The 19,032-nt window shown below is 44.9% G+C and overlaps 1 protein-coding gene across 1 annotated transcript in view; it reads left to right on the top strand.

The window, feature by feature from the left end:
* Window positions 1–19,032, top strand: part of LOC143925746 (tolloid-like protein 1) — a 122,026-nt gene that overhangs the window by 95,483 nt on the left and 7,511 nt on the right. The window contains exons 14-17 of the mRNA XM_077450198.1: window positions 1,490–1,614; window positions 2,595–2,651; window positions 5,048–5,166; window positions 5,387–5,612. Coding sequence (XP_077306324.1) covers window positions 1,490–1,614; window positions 2,595–2,651; window positions 5,048–5,166; window positions 5,387–5,612 — 527 coding nt within the window. The remainder of the gene's footprint in view (window positions 1–1,489; window positions 1,615–2,594; window positions 2,652–5,047; window positions 5,167–5,386; window positions 5,613–19,032) is intronic.

Genomic DNA, 19,032 nt, shown 5'->3' with positions numbered 1-19,032 from the left:
AAGCCTAGGTGAAAACCCAGAATCTCTGGGTGTAAAACAAAGTTCCTGGGTATGTTCATAAAATGGCAACAAAAATGCATTGCACTCGTAGTCTTTACCTCAGAGGAAGGGGGGAGGGGGGGGGGGAATATAAAAAAATAAAATAAAATAATCAGGTCACATCCAAAAGAGGACTCGCAGACACCGCTATTTCAAATCACAGCAATAGATCTTGGCACTCACCTGCTTCAATCTAGCAAGTCTAGATGCAGGTATTATGAAGTAATTCATAGTCTCAAAACTGCTTGACCACAGACACATTCAAGATACCTTTAGCTTCTAAATGTTCTTTATGTGACAATTCAACATAAAGTTTAAAATCCAAATCAATGACTGTTGGCTGATATTTTAACCACTTGAGACCCACGCTATAGCTGAATGACGGCTACAGCGTGAACCTCCTTTGCCTGGACTACGTCTATTGACGTCGTTCCATGCACGAGCGGCCTGCGTGCCCCCTGAGGGGTGCGCGCGGCGCGCTCTGTGATCAGCGAGTCTGAGACTCGCCTGATCACCGATCCGAGCAAGGGGTCGATCCCGACCCCTTATCACGTGATCAGCTGTCAGCCAATGACAGCCAATGATAGCTGATCATGTGATACAACGGAGCCGGTAATCGGCTATTATTCCTCCTCACGCGTGATCGGGACATCAGTCCCGATCACGGCCAGCCCTGCCAGTGCCCCCCGTCGGTGCCACCCAGCAGTGCCCATAGTGCCACCCAGCAGTGCCCACAATCTGCCTCAACAAAGGTGCTGCACCCCAGTTCCACATATCCGTGCCCATCAGTGTCATCTACCAGTGCCCATCAGTGCCCATCAGTCCCATCTATCAGTGCCACCCATCCGTGCCATCTTATCTGTGCCCATCTTTGCCCACCAGTGCAGCCTATCAGTGCCGCCTCATCAGCGCACTTCAATGAAGGAGAAAAATGACCTGTTTGCAAAATTTTATAACAAACTATTAAACATAATTTTTTTTTTTTTGCATCTTTTTTTGGCTTGTTTAGCAAAAAATAAAACTCCCAGCTGTAATTAAATACCACCAAAAGAAAGCTCTATTTGTGGGAAAAAAATGATAAAAATGTCATTTGTGTACAGTGTTGTATGCCCGCGCAATTGTCATTCAAAGTGCATCAGCGCTGAAAGCTGAAAATTGGTTTGGGCAGGAGGGGGGTTTAAGTGCCCAGTAAGCAAGTGGTTAAATGCTTTCAAAAACTTTCCTGAATTAGAAGTGGAGTTTAGAAAAAAACATTCACAAAATATACATGGTGATTAAGCAGTTTTGTAACTATGAATTCCTTTATAATACCTGCAGCTAGAGAGGTCAGTAAGGGCTTTTTAAAGGCATTTTTACTGTTTAGGATTGTTACTATTGTATAAAATAAATAGTTGAAGGTCTACAGCAGAACATTTTAACTTGTCACTCATTTTCGGTTTTCTCCTTACAGGTATAGCTTCACCAAAAATGGCATGCCTACACTGGAAGCCATTCCCAACAGAAGTGTCAGTTTTGGACAGAGGATTGCCATGAGTAGTTTGGATGTCACAAAAATCAATACCCTGTACAGCTGCTGTAAGTTTTTGTGAAATCGTATACTAGAAGGATGCATTTTTTTATAAACAGTTTAGATCAAGGTGGAAAATGTAGTACCCTAAGTGACCAATTGCAACCCACCTTGCACTAGCCTGAGTCTGATTAGCTTCTATGGGGCACTGTAATTTTCCCTTAGCATTTTACTCCTAGCAATGTTTGTCAGCTGGTAGTCTAGGAAGATACAGACCTGTTAAATGGATACTGTACTTGGTTTAGTTTGCCCATGGGTGCTCAGTGGCCCTATAACTGTGGCAATATTATAAGTCCCATCATGCCTCTGTCTTTGAGTGTCATGCTTGTACCCATCAGTCCTGCAATGACTCATGGGACTTGCAGTTCTGTAATAGTTGGAGGGCAGCAGGTCAACACCCATGACCTATATTTTTCCCCCCATTTCCAAGGGGACTATTTGAAAGTTCCAAGACTGATAGCTGGTAGCATATGCTTGTATATTTTAATATGCATACTGACAAAGCCCCAGATTCATAATTATCTGTAAAGCTGAACCCCAGGCAGGTGTAAATGAATGCAGCTCTGCGTTTCTATATAATCAAATGCAAGCAGTACCTAAATCAGGCTTGGCATGTGCTTCTTCTAGGCCCTGTACAGGAGATCTCAGAGAGGCAATCAGGTGTGCTGCAGTGTAAGGAGTATTTTGATAGAAGGAGAGCAGAGTGATCAAGATGACCATATCTGTCTACTACTTGACCTTTGAGTGTCCAATCTGTGTTGGTAGGACCTGTAAAAGAACTGCAACAGAGAAAGATGGGGGGGTCTCCCCCTCCCCAGCCAGGAATACAGGACTGTGCTGTGTGACAGTGTTGTGTAAATCTCAGAAATTGATGAACAGAAATACATTTGCATTGCATTTCACCTTTTTATCGGTGTGCCATGAGTTCAGCTTCAATTAATTATCTTTGAATTGCTTCTGAAATGTATATTCTGATTTTCCTTAACAGCAAATTCTAATGGCCAGACAAACACCATGACAACTCCAGCTACGGTCTTATCCAATGGTAAGGAAGTATAAGCCTTGATCATTTTTCCTATGTCAAGTCACTTACCTCTTCCAAAATCTGATACCTTTTGATGGACTGCGTGTGCGTATTATATATATATATATATATATATATATATTTTATTTTTCTGCCCATGCACAGTACATGCTACTCTACACTCTAAATTTTTTGATTTGCCATCACTTTTTGTTTTAGTGATAGTGGTCTGTAGGACAAACAGAGGGGTGAACCTCACCAGCGGGGACACAACTGGCAATAAGATGTCAACACACACTAACTATCCAAAACTAAAAACAAAAATGCTTCACTTACACTTTAAAGAATAATTAAATAAAAATTTCATTTGTTCTTGGGTTTAGATACTTTTAGGACTATATCCAGCTACCTGACTTGTGTTATGATCAGAGTGATTATGTGTGTTTGATATTTCTAAGCTGAAACACCGTATTCAGCTCAATATGCAGTGTTGATGATATGCAGCCAACATTGTATCTTGTATTTAATCTGTGCTTACTTGATCATATCTATCAGATGTTGCAGTTTGGCAATTGTACGTCTTAAGCCTCATACACACGATAGGACTTTGTACAAACTTTCCCTTGGATTTTTGTACAAAGGGCGTCGGCCCTGAACTTGTATTGCATACACACAGCAGGACTTTTTCAGCCAACTTTCACCAGATCACGTGGTTTTTCTGCTCTTTACCGCCACCTTTGGTCAACTTCTGTATTGTTGTCTGATCTTTTGCATTGGTTCTGAGCATGCCTGTTTGTACTTTGTACAAAAGTCCTATGGTTTTCTGTACACACGATCAGACTTTGCTCCATCGGACTTTTGTTGCCAGAAAGTTTGTCCGTTCGCACAGCCAACAAAAGTCTGATGAAAACCAAAAAAAGTTGGTCCGATGGAGCGTACACACGGTCGGATGTTGCTCCAAAACAGCTAATTTGCATGTTTGTTGTCAAAAAGTCTGATCGTGTGTATGGGCCTTTAGACTGTCATTTTGCCCAGAGAAAAAATAAGAACTCTTGGAAGATCACCCTCCCCCCCTTCCCAGTGATAATTCCCCCAATGCTCTTTTCCTCCAGTTTCTGGAGTCCAAACCTATGGCAAGATTTGTCAGAGCTTTTACAGGGAAACCTTTTCCCGTCCTCCCATGTGACAGTGTTTGAGCCTTATTGACCATTCACGCCTACATGCTGCTTCTTTAGAAAAGGTCTCACGTTCCCCCCCTACCCAGAAGGAATGGACAAAGTGACAGATTCTTTTTACCCCGATCTGAAACTTTAAGTACTGCAAGCACATTGCATAAGCGAGTCAGGTATACAAAGATGGAGAAAAATTCAAAATGGTATTCCGTTTACAGTAGTGACCCTGTAAGCACAGGATCTCAAAAGAAAAAAAAAAAAAAGAAAAAATTACATACCAGATAGAAGTAACTCAAACCTTGCCTTCATGGTGGCCTGTTTGGTGAATGGGAAAATAAAAATAAAAATCACATCATTTGGTGGAGGAGCAGGCAATACACATACCATAAAGTATGAAATACTTGAGGCTCCTGGTGAGCACCAAAAGATAGCATTACAACTAAACAGGTAATTATAGAACATCTTTTATCACAGGTATGAAATTCTTTACAAGCTATTCTGTGCTCACAAGGTTGCTTTTAAAACAACCCAAAAACAGGAGCTAGAACAATGGTAATGTTATCAGATGTTTTTGGCTAAGGGTGGCCACACAGCACAATATATGGAAGTAAGGCAGGACATAGATGTTGTGATTCTTTTTTTTCCCCCTACAACTATAACAACAGGTTGCAGGAAACAATATCATACAGATTCTCCCATCACAGTCAGTCAATGTTGATAGGGGAATCAGTCACGTGGTGCAATTTTGTTCTCCTGGTGGTAGGGGTTTCTGGACCCATCCTATCCATGTGAATATTGATAGCGGCTATAGCCACTGGCAATCACATGCTGAAAATCCGACATGCTGGTTGTACCCAAGTCGATCAATGGACTGACTTGGGTATACTCAGCCTGGCCATACATGGTTCAAAACTCGGCTAGTCCCTGCTGAAATAGGCAATATTCGAACCATTTATGACCAACTAAATGCAACAAACGCCAACAGTTAGCTTGTGGATGTGTACATTCTTCATCAGGGCTTATGAGGGCTTTGTCATATCAAACCTTTTGTGGTTGCAGTTCGTTATGGTGGCAGTTATCTTGCTGCATCCTTGGGTTACAGTTTATCCTAATACTGCAGGTTTCCATTTTTTTTTTAAATAAAAGCATGTGATGTAGCTTTACCAAGTCTATAAATCTATGCAGTTGAATATAGAGTCAAATACATAGTATAGCTGTTTTATGCTGAGATGTCTTCTCTTCCAGCTTGTAATGGCACCCTGAAGTTGACGGCTCCACAGGGAGTTATCACTTCCCCCAACTTCCCAAACAACTACACCAATAATGCCTTCTGTTACTGGAACATCACCACCACCAACTCTCAGGTAAGGATGTGCAATATATCCAAACTTCATGTGTGATGGATAATTACCCACATCTAATTTTTCATTTGCGAAATCCTGCCAAAAGCAGAATTTTTTATTTTTTCCTCCTTCTCTCGCTTTGTTTTTAATTCTTGTTTTTTATTTTTTTTATTTATTTTATCCTTTTGTCCCATCTCACCATACAATACACCTGACATATCAAATATGCTCCTTATTCCAGTTAAAGATCACCTTCACAGATTTTGATGTAGATGGCGACATGAACAAAGGCTGTGCTGATAATCTTCTGATCTACAAAGGAAAGTATGCATTTGCCGCATACATGAATCTCTTTTGTGGGCAGACACTGCCACCTTCCATTACTTTCCAGGAAAATGCCATGCAGATCATCTTCACCAGTAATTCCGCTGTCTCTAGGAAAGGGTTTAGACTTGTATATGGACCAGGTAAGTTCAGTCACACATCTATCCTTTATCAGTCATTGCTTAAAATGGCAGTTTTATAATTCTGATGGTCCAGATTTGGTATCATTATCCCAGCTTCAACATGGTAATTTTTAGGTGGTGTTTACATAGATTAGGAGATCAGTGTTAAGGCTTAAAGTGTGTGTCAACCCAACTTATTTTGTTGATTGGAGGAAGAATTCAAACTCCTGCCAGGCTTTCATTGCTGTTCTGGAATCAATATCATACCTTGCTGGCAATGTTTTTCCAGACCAACAATTGTCCCTGAATTTGAAGCCTTAACCCAAATACTGGTCTTAAAGTGGAACTTCACTGAAAAAAAAAAAAAACAGAAGTTCCGCTCTCTCTTCTCCCCCCTCCTCTTCTTTTGGAGCATTGTTGTTGTATTTTTGGGTAGGGGAGCAGGTACCTACTCCCCACTTCCACTGGTATCACCTAGGTGATTCTATTGGCAGCTCGCTCCCTCCCTGCCCACAACCTTGTCACATGTCCCAGAAAGCTTGCACATGCACAGTGGGGAGGTGTCTAAAGACATAAAGCCCCAAAAAAGTCCCAATTGTAGCTTCTAATCCTTCATCTAGGTCATGTGTGTAAAACTCAAATAGAACCGAGACAAATTATGTGGATGGGTGCCAAGTGTTAGGTCCCCCCAGCTGGCTGATGAATTCCAATCTCTTGTTGAATCTTCTTGGGTATTAAACAAATGAGTACTATCTATATCAGTGATAGCGAACTTTGGCACCCCAGATGTTTTGGAACTACATTTCCCATGATGCTCTGGCACTCTGCAGTGTACTGGAGCATCATGGGAAATGTAGTTCCAAAACATCTGGGGTGCAAAGGTTCGCCATCACTGATCTATATGCTGTGTTGGTCCTTCACTATATGTGGGGTCCAGAATTTAAGCTTTTTCTTAAATAAATATTAAACATTGTATACACTAAATTGTCTGTCTCATCTGTACCAGTAAAGTCCAAATCACAAAATTATGGTTTTAGTTACTGGAGAGTACACGTGGTACATTCTTAGCAGCCAGATGTTTTAGGCCTCATGCCCACTGGACGTTATAAAAACACCAGTAGCGTTAGCTGTAGATGTAGTATGAGTTTTGCAGCATTTTCATTAGCGTTTGCACTCTTTAGTTTGGACACAGGATAACGACACAGGATAATGTGCTGGGGAGTTTACTGGCTGCAGAAAAAAAAGATATCTGAAGCCAAAAAAAGCAGCTGAAAAAATGCCCAGTGTGCGTTTAATCATAGCATGTTATAGTTACAATAGTTTAGCCAAGAGTCAAACCAGTGTTTGCTCATAAAACATTTCCTAAGTATTGGGCTGCAAGTATACGTAAGGGAGTGAAGCCTTTATCAACTTGGGGGACCAGCCAGGGCCTCATTCAGTTTATATTTTAAACCACTGAGCACCTCACCAAGGTGCAAGAGGACCACATGCGATCCCTCAAAAAACACTTTGACACGTCTGCCCTAGACCTATGAAAGCTGAAAGAGAACTTTTGTCATGTGAAGGTAACAATAGGTGCCATTCTGTTTGGCTCGTGTACTCAGACTGAGCAAAACTGCAGAAACTAGCTTAGATAGCAGGCAGAATAGGATTACATCTGCACAGAATCAATGTAGTGGTGAACTAGAAAAACAAAATGGCATTGAGTTAGAAAGTACTGTATCATAAATACTTGTCATTTAACAGGGCCAATGTTAAGGCAGTGCAGTCGGCCCGCCTGTACTGCATACCTCCCAACCATCCCGAATTGCTTGTTAAAGTCCCGCCTTGGGAGGTCTGTCCCGGGCACCTTCATTCCGGGACAATAGTCTGGAATTGCCCCCTTGGCCGATCTGATGCCCCCTAAAAATGCCACCGCATAGCCGTTGTCCCTCACTGCCCGGTGTACTGTTGGCCGGGACATGCTTTATTATTCACCCACAGGTGCTGCCCCTGGCTCACTGTCCAAACAACTGGTTGCTAGACAAGGCCCGTCTGGTCTCTAGCAACCAGTGACATCATGACGAGGAGGAGAGCAGGGCCCCAGCATTCAGAGAAAGCCCCAACTTCCCCCCCCTCGAATATGGGTCTTGCCTGAAGGCTGTTCCTGCTGCTGGAAGGTAGGAGAAATGCTTCCTGCCCCGAGAATGCATAGAATGCATTAAGATAAAAGAAAAATCTTCTGCCTTTACAACCCCTTAATGAACACAGTGAGCATGTGGTACCAATCGCTCCTGTGTCCATTAATTGCTAAAGCATAGTAAATTTTACTATGCTTCAGTTTGTGAATGAACAGCCTCAGAGCACTTCCTGTGCATTCATCTGTGCAGCTGAGGCTGCAGAAAGACTGATGAATCCCTGTCCTCAATCTCCTTGAGTCTCAAATATGAGACATCAAGAGTCTGTTTAGACCAATGATATTTCACCAAAACCCCCTAACAGAGCAGCTAGAAAAATGCAAAAAAAATTAAACACATTTAAAAAAATGTATTGAAAGAAAATAAGGACTTGTGCACATGTGTTCTGCTTTCTATAAATTTCTGCCATGCAGGGGATGGGCCCTGTCAGGTAGGCTATATGGGGCCCCGTGATTTCTAACAGCAGCCCTCCCATTTAATTTTGCGTAATGTGTGCCAACAACCCGTAGTCTCCACCAGAAGCCCTTGTGACAAAGGGAATGTGCAAGAACACCATTTGAAGACCAAGCATTGTCACTTTAGAACTAGAAGTGTCTTAACAAGGACCTTTATGGAAGGATCGCCAGCTGTAGATTTAAAATGTTAAAAACATTTTAAGGGTCCATGCACACTGATTAAAGAAAATCGCTGCTTCCACAGGAGTTTTATGCTTTGCCTATAGTAGCAGCTCAGTGTCCTCCTATGTGTCCATACACATTAGGATGATTAAAGGCATATTTGGAGCTTGAAGCGTTTTGAGGCAGAAAAAAAAAAAAAAAACCCTTCTGGTTTGCGCTTCTCATCTGAGCTTTTTGGCAGAAAAAAAGCCTCTAAACTCACCTAAACATGTGTACAAAATATAATAAGGAAACTGGCATTTTTAAGCCCGGAGTGCTTGGAGCCTAAAGATTGATACAAGATTGAAGTAACTAATTTTATATCTACCTGAAACAAATTCTCTCTCTTACAGCATAATGTCTGAAAACCCGACTCCTTAAAACTCTCCAGACTGATTTTCCTTTTCTCTGAAGACAGGAGGTGGATGACAAAGACACAATTTACAATATTTTACAGTATGTTTTTATAGAACTGTGTATATATATATATATATATATATATATATATATATATATATATATAACCAAATTGATTCCTTAAATCAGCAAGTCCCAATAGTATTAGTACAGGTATTTAGATACAATTTACACAGTATTTTACATAATGTACAATCACACGAGTCCCTGCCCTCAAAGAGCTTACAATCTAAGGTCCCTAGGACACAGGCATACACATACTAGGGGCAATTTAGACAGGATCAAACTAACCTACCAGCATGTGAGAGGAAACCCATGCAAGCACAGGAAGAACATGCTTCATGCAGATAGGTTCCCGATGGGGATTTAAATTGGAGACTGTAGTACTTCAGAGCAGAATAACGTCTTAGGACCTAATACCAGTAATGCAGTAATAAATGTCCAGTGTGCGTTAATCATAGTATGTAATATTTACAATAGTTTAGCCAAGAGTCAAACCAGTGTTTGTTCATAAAACATTTCCTACGTATTAGGCTGCAACTATTACGTAAGGAGGTGAAGCAGCCAGGGCCTCATTCAGTTTATATTTTAAACCAATGAGCACCTCACCAAAATACTTGTTTTCATCAATAGATCTCCCAAATATGTTCTGGATGATTCCCAACTAGTGATGGACGAACTTCCGACGGGACGTTTCGCGAACGCGAAACGCGAACGGACACAAACGTTCGCGAAAACGACCGTTCGCCGCGGGCTCCATTGACTTCAATGGGAGGCGAATTTCGCAAACCTTTAGGTCGAATTTGCGGCCACGGGGTAATTATTAGGGGGTAGCACGTAGTCCCACCACCTGGACAATAGCATAATACATGTATGAGGTGAATTTGGGATCGATAACTACAAGCATTTTTTTTTTATTTGGGAAATTGTTCTGACAATTCAGGACTATGGAGCTAATGAAGGCAATGGAGGAGAGGGAAGGTCAGGGACCAGGGTAGGCAAACAAGAGGGTGCAGGAGATACAGAGCACTGACAGCAGCACCGTAATACAGAGCACTGACATCAGCACCGTGACATACAGCGCTGACAGCAGCTCCGTGACATACAGCGCTGACAGCAGCTCCGTGACATACAGCGCTGACAGCAGCTCCGTGACATACAGCGCTGACAGCAGCTCCGTGACATACAGCGCTGACAGCAGCTCCGTGACATACAGCGCTGACAGCAGCACCGTGACATACAGCGCTGACAGCAGCACCGTGACATACAGCGCTGACAGCAGCTCCGTGACATACAGCGCTGACAGCAGCTCCGTGACATACAGCGCTGACAGCAGCTCCGTGACATACAGCGCTGACAGCAGCTCCGTGACATACAGCGCTGACAGCAGCACCGTGACATACAGCGCTGACAGCAGCTCCGTGACATACAGCGCTGACAGCAGCTCCGTGACATACAGCGCTGACAGCAGCTCCGTGACATACAGCGCTGACAGCAGCTCCGTGACATACAGCGCTGACAGCAGCTCCGTGACATACAGCGCTGACAGCAGCTCCGTGACATACAGCGCTGACAGCAGCTCCGTGACATACAGCGCTGACAGCAGCTCCGTGACATACAGCGCTGACAGCAGCTCCGTGACATACAGCGCTGACAGCAGCTCCGTGACATACAGCGCTGACAGCAGCTCCGTGACATACAGCGCTGACAGCAGCACCGTAAGCAGCCCCAGGAGGAAGTCAGCACAGCACAGGGATGGTGTGATCCCCTCATAATAAGAACCCCCAGGAGGAAGTCAGCACAGCACAGGGATGGTGGGAGCCCCTCATAATAAGAACACCCAGGAGGAAGTCAGCACAGCACAGGGATGGTGGGAACCCCTCATAATAAGCAGCCCCAGTAGAAATATGACACCGCTCAACCTCTTCAAAGAGGAGGGTAGGGGCATATAGTACGGTGTGCTTTTTTGGGTCAGGGAAGTGAGCCAAATGAATTAAGAAGGTCTGTGTGCTTGATTCCAAAAATTGTTTATAGACATATACATGGTCTACTGATCACATGTGTTGAATTCCTCCGAGATCCATGCCTCATTCATTTTTAGAAATGTGAGGTAGTTAACACTGTGGTGAGCTAGGCGAGTACGCTTATCGGTCACAATCCCCCCTGCTGCGCTGAACGTCCTTTCGGACAGGACACTGGATGAGGGGCAAGCCAACAGTTCGATTGCAAATTGGGCAAGCTCTGGCCAGAGGTCAAGCCTGCCCACCCAGTAGTCTAGGGGTTCATCACTCCTCAGAGCGTCCACATCGGCCGTTAACCCAATGTAGTCGGACACCTGACGGTCTAGGCGTTCCCTGATGCTGGATCCGGATGACACCTGTCGATGGGTCGGCTGAAAGAATGACCTCATATCCGAAGTCACCAACACATCTTCAAACCGGCCTCTTCTTGCAGGCGCTGTTGGATTGGTACCCGCAAATCCTTCTCTGGGAGTGGGAATTGCTCCTCTGCCAGCGCACGCAAAAGCAGAATGCAGCATTTCTCGAAGCAAGGCCTGGAAGTGCTGCATTCTGACAGCCCTCTGCGACGGCGGTAACATTTCCGCCATTTTGTGTTTGTACCGGGGGTCTAAGTACGTTGCCACCCAGTACTGGTCCTTGACCCTCATGCTTTTTATACGGGGGTCCCTATTAAAACACTGGAGCATGAAGGCCCCCATTTGCACTAAAGTGGAAGCGGTGTGGTGGCCTGGCTCCTGCTCATCATCCAGGATAATGTCGTCCTCTTCATTCTCCTCTCCCCATCCTCGCACAACAGGGATCCCAGAAAGGTTTAAAGCATGCTCTTCTTGCTCCTGCTCATCCGCCCCGGCACCATCCTCCTCTGACTCCTCATCAGACTCCTGTTGTTGACTTGTCTCAGATAGAGTAGCCCCCCCTGGGAATTCATCCAGCATTGCGACTTCCTCATCTTCCCGCTCCTGCTCCTCCACAGCCTGATCAATGACACGACGCAATGCACGCTCCAGAAAGAAGGCATAAGGTACCATGTCACTGATGGCGCCATGGCTGCGACTGACCAGTTTGGTGATCTCCTCAAATGGCCGCAGAAGTCTGCATGTGTCGCGCATGAGCAGCCACTGGCGCGGTGAAAAAAAACCCAGCTCCCCAGAACCGTTTCTTTCGCAGAGTTCATACAGGTAGACGTTAACTGCACGTTTCTGCTGGAGCAGCCTATCAAGCATATAGAAGGTTGAGTTCCATCGCGTCGGGCAATCGCAAATAAGACGTCTGACCGGCAGATGGTGTCGCCGCTGAATGTCAGCAAGGCGAGCCATGGCCGTGTAAGATCTTCTGAAATGGGCCGAGATTTTCCTTGCCTGCCGCAAGATGTCCTGGACCCCAGGGTATTTGACAAGGAATCGCTGCACGACCAAGTTTAAGACGTGTGCCATGCACGGCACGTGCGTGATTTTGCCCTGTTTCAATGCGCTAAGCAGATTGGCACCGTTGTCACACACCACTTTACCAACTGTCAAATTGAGCGGTGTTAGCCACTCATCTGCCTGTGAACGCAAAGCTGAAAGGAGTGCCGGGCCAGTGTGGCTCTTTGCTTCCAGGCACAACAGACGCAGCACGGCATGGCAACGTCTCACCTGGCATGTGGAATAGGTTCTGGGGAGCTTGGGCGGTGCAGTGGAAGAGACGCTAGCAGCGGAAAAGGAGGAGGCAGCTGAGGAGGAGAGGGAGGAGGATGGAGTAGGAGGAGGAGAAGAAGAGTCAGGCCTGCATGCAATCCGTGGCGGTAAAACCAAATCTACACGGGTGCCACGGGTTACATGCTTGACGGCCGTCAGAAGGTTCACCCAGTGGGCAGTAAAACTGATATACCTTCCCTGCCCGTGTTTGCTAGACCACGTGTCTGTGGTCAGATGTATCTTGGCACCGACACTGTGTGCCAGAGATACATTCACTTGCCGCTGAACATGGCCATATAGCTCTGGGATGCCCTTCTCTGAGAAATACTTCCTTCCTGGGACCTTCCATTGTGGTGTTCCAATGGCCACAAATTTGCGAAAGGCCTCCGAGTCCACCAGTTTATATGGCAGTAGTTGGCGGGCTATGAGTTCTGACAAGCCAGCCGCCAACCGTTGGGCAAGAGGGTTATCCGGCGTCATCATTTTTTTACGCTCAAACATTAGGCCCACGGAAGCCTGCCTTTTTGCAGAAAAATGTGAGCTTGGCGTGATGGAAGGTGGAGTGGAGGACAATTGTGAGGAGAGAGGAGAAGGAGAAGTAGAAGACGAGGCTGGACGGTGAGAGCCTGCAGTGTGGCTTTGTGTGTTCCGTTGCTCCCACTGGGCTCGGTGATGGCTGCTCATGTGCCTTCTTAAGGCGGTCGTCCCTAGGTGAGTATTGGGCTTACCGCGACTAACGCGTTGACTGCAAAGATTGCAGATGGCAACGCTATTGTCAGCAGCGGACACGTTAAAAAAAGCCCACACTGCGGAGCCATGTGCCGGTGTCCTGGGAGCGCCAGATGTGACCGTACATGGTCGATGACTCGCTCCTGATACATTTGCAGTCTGCTTTGTCCCTGCTGTGCAATGTAAGTCATTGCTGCTTCTCCTCCCTATCTGCTGGTCCATATCTCCCTCTGAACTCCCCTCCTCTTCCTCTCTTGTGGGCACCCACGTGACATCACTAGACACGTCATCATCAACGTCACCTTCCCCACCGCTATAAGTAGAGTAGGCAGCAACACCGGGGACCAACCTCCTCCTTGGGCTGATCTGGGTACTGGCGTCAGACTGCTGAGTAGCGCTTGTTGCTACCTCCTCTTCCTGATCCAATACCAAGAGTGGCTGCGCATCAGAAATGTCCTCTTGATATGGATCGGAAAATAATTCCAGTGACTCAAGCGGAAGGTATGTGGTGGTGGTGGTGGTGGTCGTGTTGTTGGTGGTAGTGTCTTTGGGGGTGCACATAGCAGAGAGTGAAGAAGAGGGTGCAGATCGAGAGGATGAGGAGGGTGCAGAAGAGTAAGGCTGAGCGAGCCACTCAACCAAGTCTGGTGCATCCTTTAAAGTAATTGAACGCACCTTCTGCAACTTCCCACTTTGGCTCAAGCCTGTTGCTCCTGCCCTACCCCTACCACCCCTGCGGAAGGGCCTGCCTCTTCCTCTGCATGTCATTTTTTAAATGACCCTGTGACAAAACTCTTAGTCCCTATACCGCTGAAGGACTGCTGCAGTATAGGTGAGCGGTCAGCAGTGGTGCACGTCAACCCTATCTATTGTGGACCTATAGCGGTCCTTACAGAACAGCAGACTGTACCGCACTCAAGCCTATGTACCGTAGCACCCTATACCAAGTTACCAGTCCTTATAAGAACTTTTGTGGACCAAGCAGGTTGTGTATTAGTGTTTAGCAGACTGTACGTCAGTCCCTATACCGCTGAAGGACTGCTGCAGTATAGGGCAGCGGTCAGCAGTGGTGCACGTCAACCCTATCTATTGTGGACCGATAGCGGTCCTTACAGAACAGCAGACTGTACCGCACTCAAGCCTATGTACCGTAGCACCCTATACCAAGTTACCAGTCCTTATAAGAACTTTTGTGGACCAAGCAGGTTGTGTATTAGTGTTTAGCAGACTGTACGTCAGTCCCTATACCGCTGAAGGACTGCTGCAGTATAGGGCAGCGGTCAGCAGTGGTGCACGTCAACCCTATCTATTGTGGACCGATAGCGGTCCTTACAGAACAGCAGACTGTACCGCACTCAAGCCTATGTACCGTAGCACCCTATACCAAGTTACCAGTCCTTATAAGAACTTTTGTGGAACAAGCAGGTTGTGTGTTAGTGATTAGCAGACTGTACGTCAGTCCCTATACCGCTGAAGGACTGCTGCAGTATAGGTGAGCGGTCAGCAGTGGTGCACGTCAACCCTATCTATTGTGGACCGATAGCGGTCCTTACAGAACAGCAGACTGTACCGCACTCAAGCCTATGTACCGTAGCACCCTATACCAAGTTACCAGTCCTTATAAGAACTTTTGTGGACCAAGCAGGTTGTGTATTAGTGTTTAGCAGACTGTACGTCAGTCCCTATACCGCTGAAGGACTGCTGCAGTATAGGGCAGCGGTCAGCAGTGGTGCACGTCAACCCTATCTATTGTGGACCGATAGCGGTCCTTACAGAACAGCAGACTGTACCGCACTCAAGCCTATGTACCGTAGCACCCTATACCAAGTTACCAGTCCTTATAAGAACTTTTGTGGACCAAGCAGGTTGTGTGTTAGTGTTTAGCAGACTGTACGTCAGTCCCTATACCGCTGAAGGACTGCTGCAGTATAGGGCAGCGGTCAGCAGTGGTGCACGTCAACCCTATCTATTGTGGACCGATAGCGGTCCTTACAGAACAGCAGACTGTACCGCACTCAAGCCTATGTACCGTAGCACCCTATACCAAGTTACCAGTCCTTATAAGAACTTTTGTGGAACAAGCAGGTTGTGTGTTAGTGATTAGCAGACTGTACGTCAGTCCCTATACCGCTGAAGGACTGCTGCAGTATAGGTGAGCGGTCAGCAGTGGTGCACGTCAACCCTATCTATTGTGGACCGATAGCGGTCCTTACAGAACAGCAGACTGTACCGCACTCAAGCCTATGTACCGTAGCACCCTATACCAAGTTACCAGTCCTTATAAGAACTTTTGTGGACCAAGCAGGTTGTGTATTAGTGTTTAGCAGACTGTACGTCAGTCCCTATACCGCTGAAGGACTGCTGCAGTATAGGGCAGCGGTCAGCAGTGGTGCACGTCAACCCTATCTATTGTGGACCGATAGCGGTCCTTACAGAACAGCAGACTGTACCGCACTCAAGCCTATGTACCGTAGCACCCTATACCAAGTTACCAGTCCTTATAAGAACTTTTGTGGACCAAGCAGGTTGTGTATTAGTGTTTAGCAGACTGTACGTCAGTCCCTATACCGCTGAAGGACTGCTGCAGTATAGGGCAGCGGTCAGCAGTGGTGCACGTCAACCCTATCTATTGTGGACCGATAGCGGTCCTTACAGAACAGCAGACTGTACCGCACTCAAGCCTATGTACCGTAGCACCCTATACCAAGTTACCAGTCCTTATAAGAACTTTTGTGGAACAAGCAGGTTGTGTGTTAGTGATTAGCAGACTGTACGTCAGTCCCTATACCGCTGAAGGACTGCTGCAGTATAGGGCAGCGGTCAGCAGTGGTGCACGTCAACCCTATCTATTGTGGACCGATAGCGGTCCTTACAGAACAGCAGACTGTACCGCACTCAAGCCTATGTACCGTAGCACCCTATACCAAGTTACCAGTCCTTATAAGAACTTTTGTGGAACAAGTGAGTTGTGAATGTTTAGCAGACTGCAGCAGAAGGGCAGCAGTCAAGTATAATATCCTTTCTATATTTGGAAGAAAGAATATTATACATGTACAAGCCTATTACTGTACCACTGATACCAGTCCTGAAAAGAACCTTTGTGGAACTAATAATAACAGCAAGTCTTTAAAATTACCCTCACTGCCTGACAACACTGCTTCCTTCCTGTCCCTATACAAATTGGCAAAAAAAGAGAACGATTAGTGGTTACTGGAACAGCTCTTTTGTGGACCTTGATAGTAACAGCTAATGATGATGATGATGATGATGATGATGAAAGACTAATCTGGCTGTCCCTGTAGCATACACCGTCCTTTCCCTTTCTCTAAACTAACAAAAGACACTCAGGCTGCTGCAAGAATCAGCAGCACAGCAAACCTATCAACACCTAACACCTATACCAGTCCTGAAAAGAACTTTTGTGTACCAAATAGCTAGTGGTTTATCTCTCCCTACTCCACACAGGAACCTGTCCCTATCTTAACAGAAGAAAGAATGTAAAATGGCCACCGGATCGGGTGTATTTATAGGTTAGGGGGAATGTACAAGTGTCCATGTGCTGTCATGTCTCAATTGGCTGTCCTGTATCACATGATAAACGTGTCACCAAAGGTTAAAGTTCTTGTATACATTAAACACGTAAGTCCGCCGCGGCGAACGACGGAAAAAGGCGTTCGAACGTGCGGACCGCGAATGTCGGAAATTCGCCGCGAAACGACCGCCGGGCGAACCGTTCGGCCATCACTATTCCCAACTGTTATGATTATTATACTGTATTTGTTGTGTGGCTACAATTACTGTATGTACATGTTCTTTTTATTTGTGGAAAAATTAAACATATTGAAAAAAATATATATACACACCCGTTTGCAAAATTTTTCATTCTTTGTTGCATCTCAGTTCTGCTGATCCCCTGCAGCCATTACCCATTTGCATGCACTTGCTTCTCATGTGGGATTTCTTGACAGTGATAACACTTGACCATGTCTACATACTGGGTTTTCAATTGGTCAGTGGTGTCTTTAGGTTTGTAAAGACCACTGTATTGTCAAGCAGGTTGGGGGGGGGGGGGGGGGAAATTAAGAAATTAGCTTTCATCGGGGCTACCATTTATTAAGAGTTCTATAATAAATACCAACAGTTTGGTTACACTTTGAGTTACCACAGTGGTACAATGAGACCTAACATTGAAGAACATTGTCAACTAAACATTACATAGGATTCCAAAATGTGTGAAATGATATTGCATAATGTGAAAGCAGAACTTGGGTAGTTTTTGTTGTTTGTTTTAAGTACAATAGGCTTGAAACAGCTACGGAGGATGACCCACCATTAGGGATAAATCTACCCAGGCTCAAAATTTTGGAAATGCTGCTTGAAGTTCAACAAACCTGAACTGAGTAGTGAACCTCACTGAAGTCTATGGGTGACAAATCTTGTTAATACTGGTCATTTTTAGGTCTGTTTGGCAAACTGCCGCAAAAAAAAAAAAAAAAAAAAAAAGGAATGAGAAGCTGGGCACTGCCATGGGGCACATGTACCACAAACAGAATACCAAACAGCAGGGAGAGGGTCTTCAATGCAGCTTGGAGGGCAAATTTAAAAACACAAAAAAAGTTCAATAGCCTGTTATGGAACAGAACAATCTTCACCGACAGTCTCAACAACATAGTATAGTAGCAGTGCATACTAGGCTGTGAAATTGACTTTTTTTCTTTTAGTTTTAATATATAGTTTTATTGAAAAAAAATTAAATTTTACAATGAAGGGGAAAAAAAATTACATAAAACATTACTTATTAGATGTGACCTGTGAAACCAGTGACCACCAGTAATACATATTACAGCATACCCTCCTTTCCTTCAACATCTGCTAGGGGTTGTGCAAATGTATTGCTACAAAACATTTTGCTGTGAATGCTTTACTTTCAATCATTATACAAGTTGGCAAAGTGAGCAGTAAAAATAAATAAATAAAAAAAAAAAGTACCGGGTAGAAACCTGGTAGATTCAAGAAACTCCATCCACGGATTCCGAACTTAATTTTCTTTGCTGTGGATACAAGCTCTTCCATCCACATTGTACGATTTATTCTCCACTACCCACTCCCCTATTGATAGGGATTTCCAATATCTTGGAATTAAAGCTCTACCTGCTAACAGCAAAAATCGAAATATACCCTTTTCTGATAGATTTAATAGATCCTGAGATCAGGGAAAGAAGCGCTACCTTCAGAGTCTCAGGCCATTTTTTGCCAGTGACTAATTACTTAGTTTAGATATAGCCAATCAATTGGTTTTATAATTGGGGAGGACCAATAGTATGCCTCTTGATTCACCACGTCTCCAGCCTTGGTCAAACATAGCCGGATTCATTTTGTTTAAGAAGACCGGACAGAGATACCATCTTGTCAGAATCTTATAGTTGAGTTCCTAGGAGTAGGAAGATAGAAGGATTTTGAATGTGAAAACACTTTATCCCAGTCCTCAGGAGCCAAATTTTTACCCAATTCTCGCTCCCAATCTCGGAGATAAAAAGGGTTGCTGAGAAATGCATGTGCTAATAAAATGGCACCTCTTTTAGATTTTTTTCTTTTACATATAGCTTGGCTTACATCCACAGTACCCCAATCTGAGTAATTGCAGATGGAATGTTGTAATTTAAAAGGGAGGGAGAAAAACAGTATGGGGATCTCCTTAAAATACCAGCCAACCTTATCAGGCATGCATCTTGGGTGGCCAGGAAAGGAAAAACAGAGTGCATGTG

Source organism: Lithobates pipiens, unplaced genomic scaffold (genome assembly GCF_037356315.1).
Source record: "Lithobates pipiens isolate NorthernLeopardFrog02 unplaced genomic scaffold, aLitPip1_a1.2 Scaffold_22, whole genome shotgun sequence".
In the NCBI taxonomy this organism is placed as follows: domain Eukaryota; kingdom Metazoa; phylum Chordata; class Amphibia; order Anura; family Ranidae; genus Lithobates; species Lithobates pipiens.
Note: the sequence above shows the minus strand (reverse complement) of the source record. Positions and strands in the feature narration are given on the sequence as shown.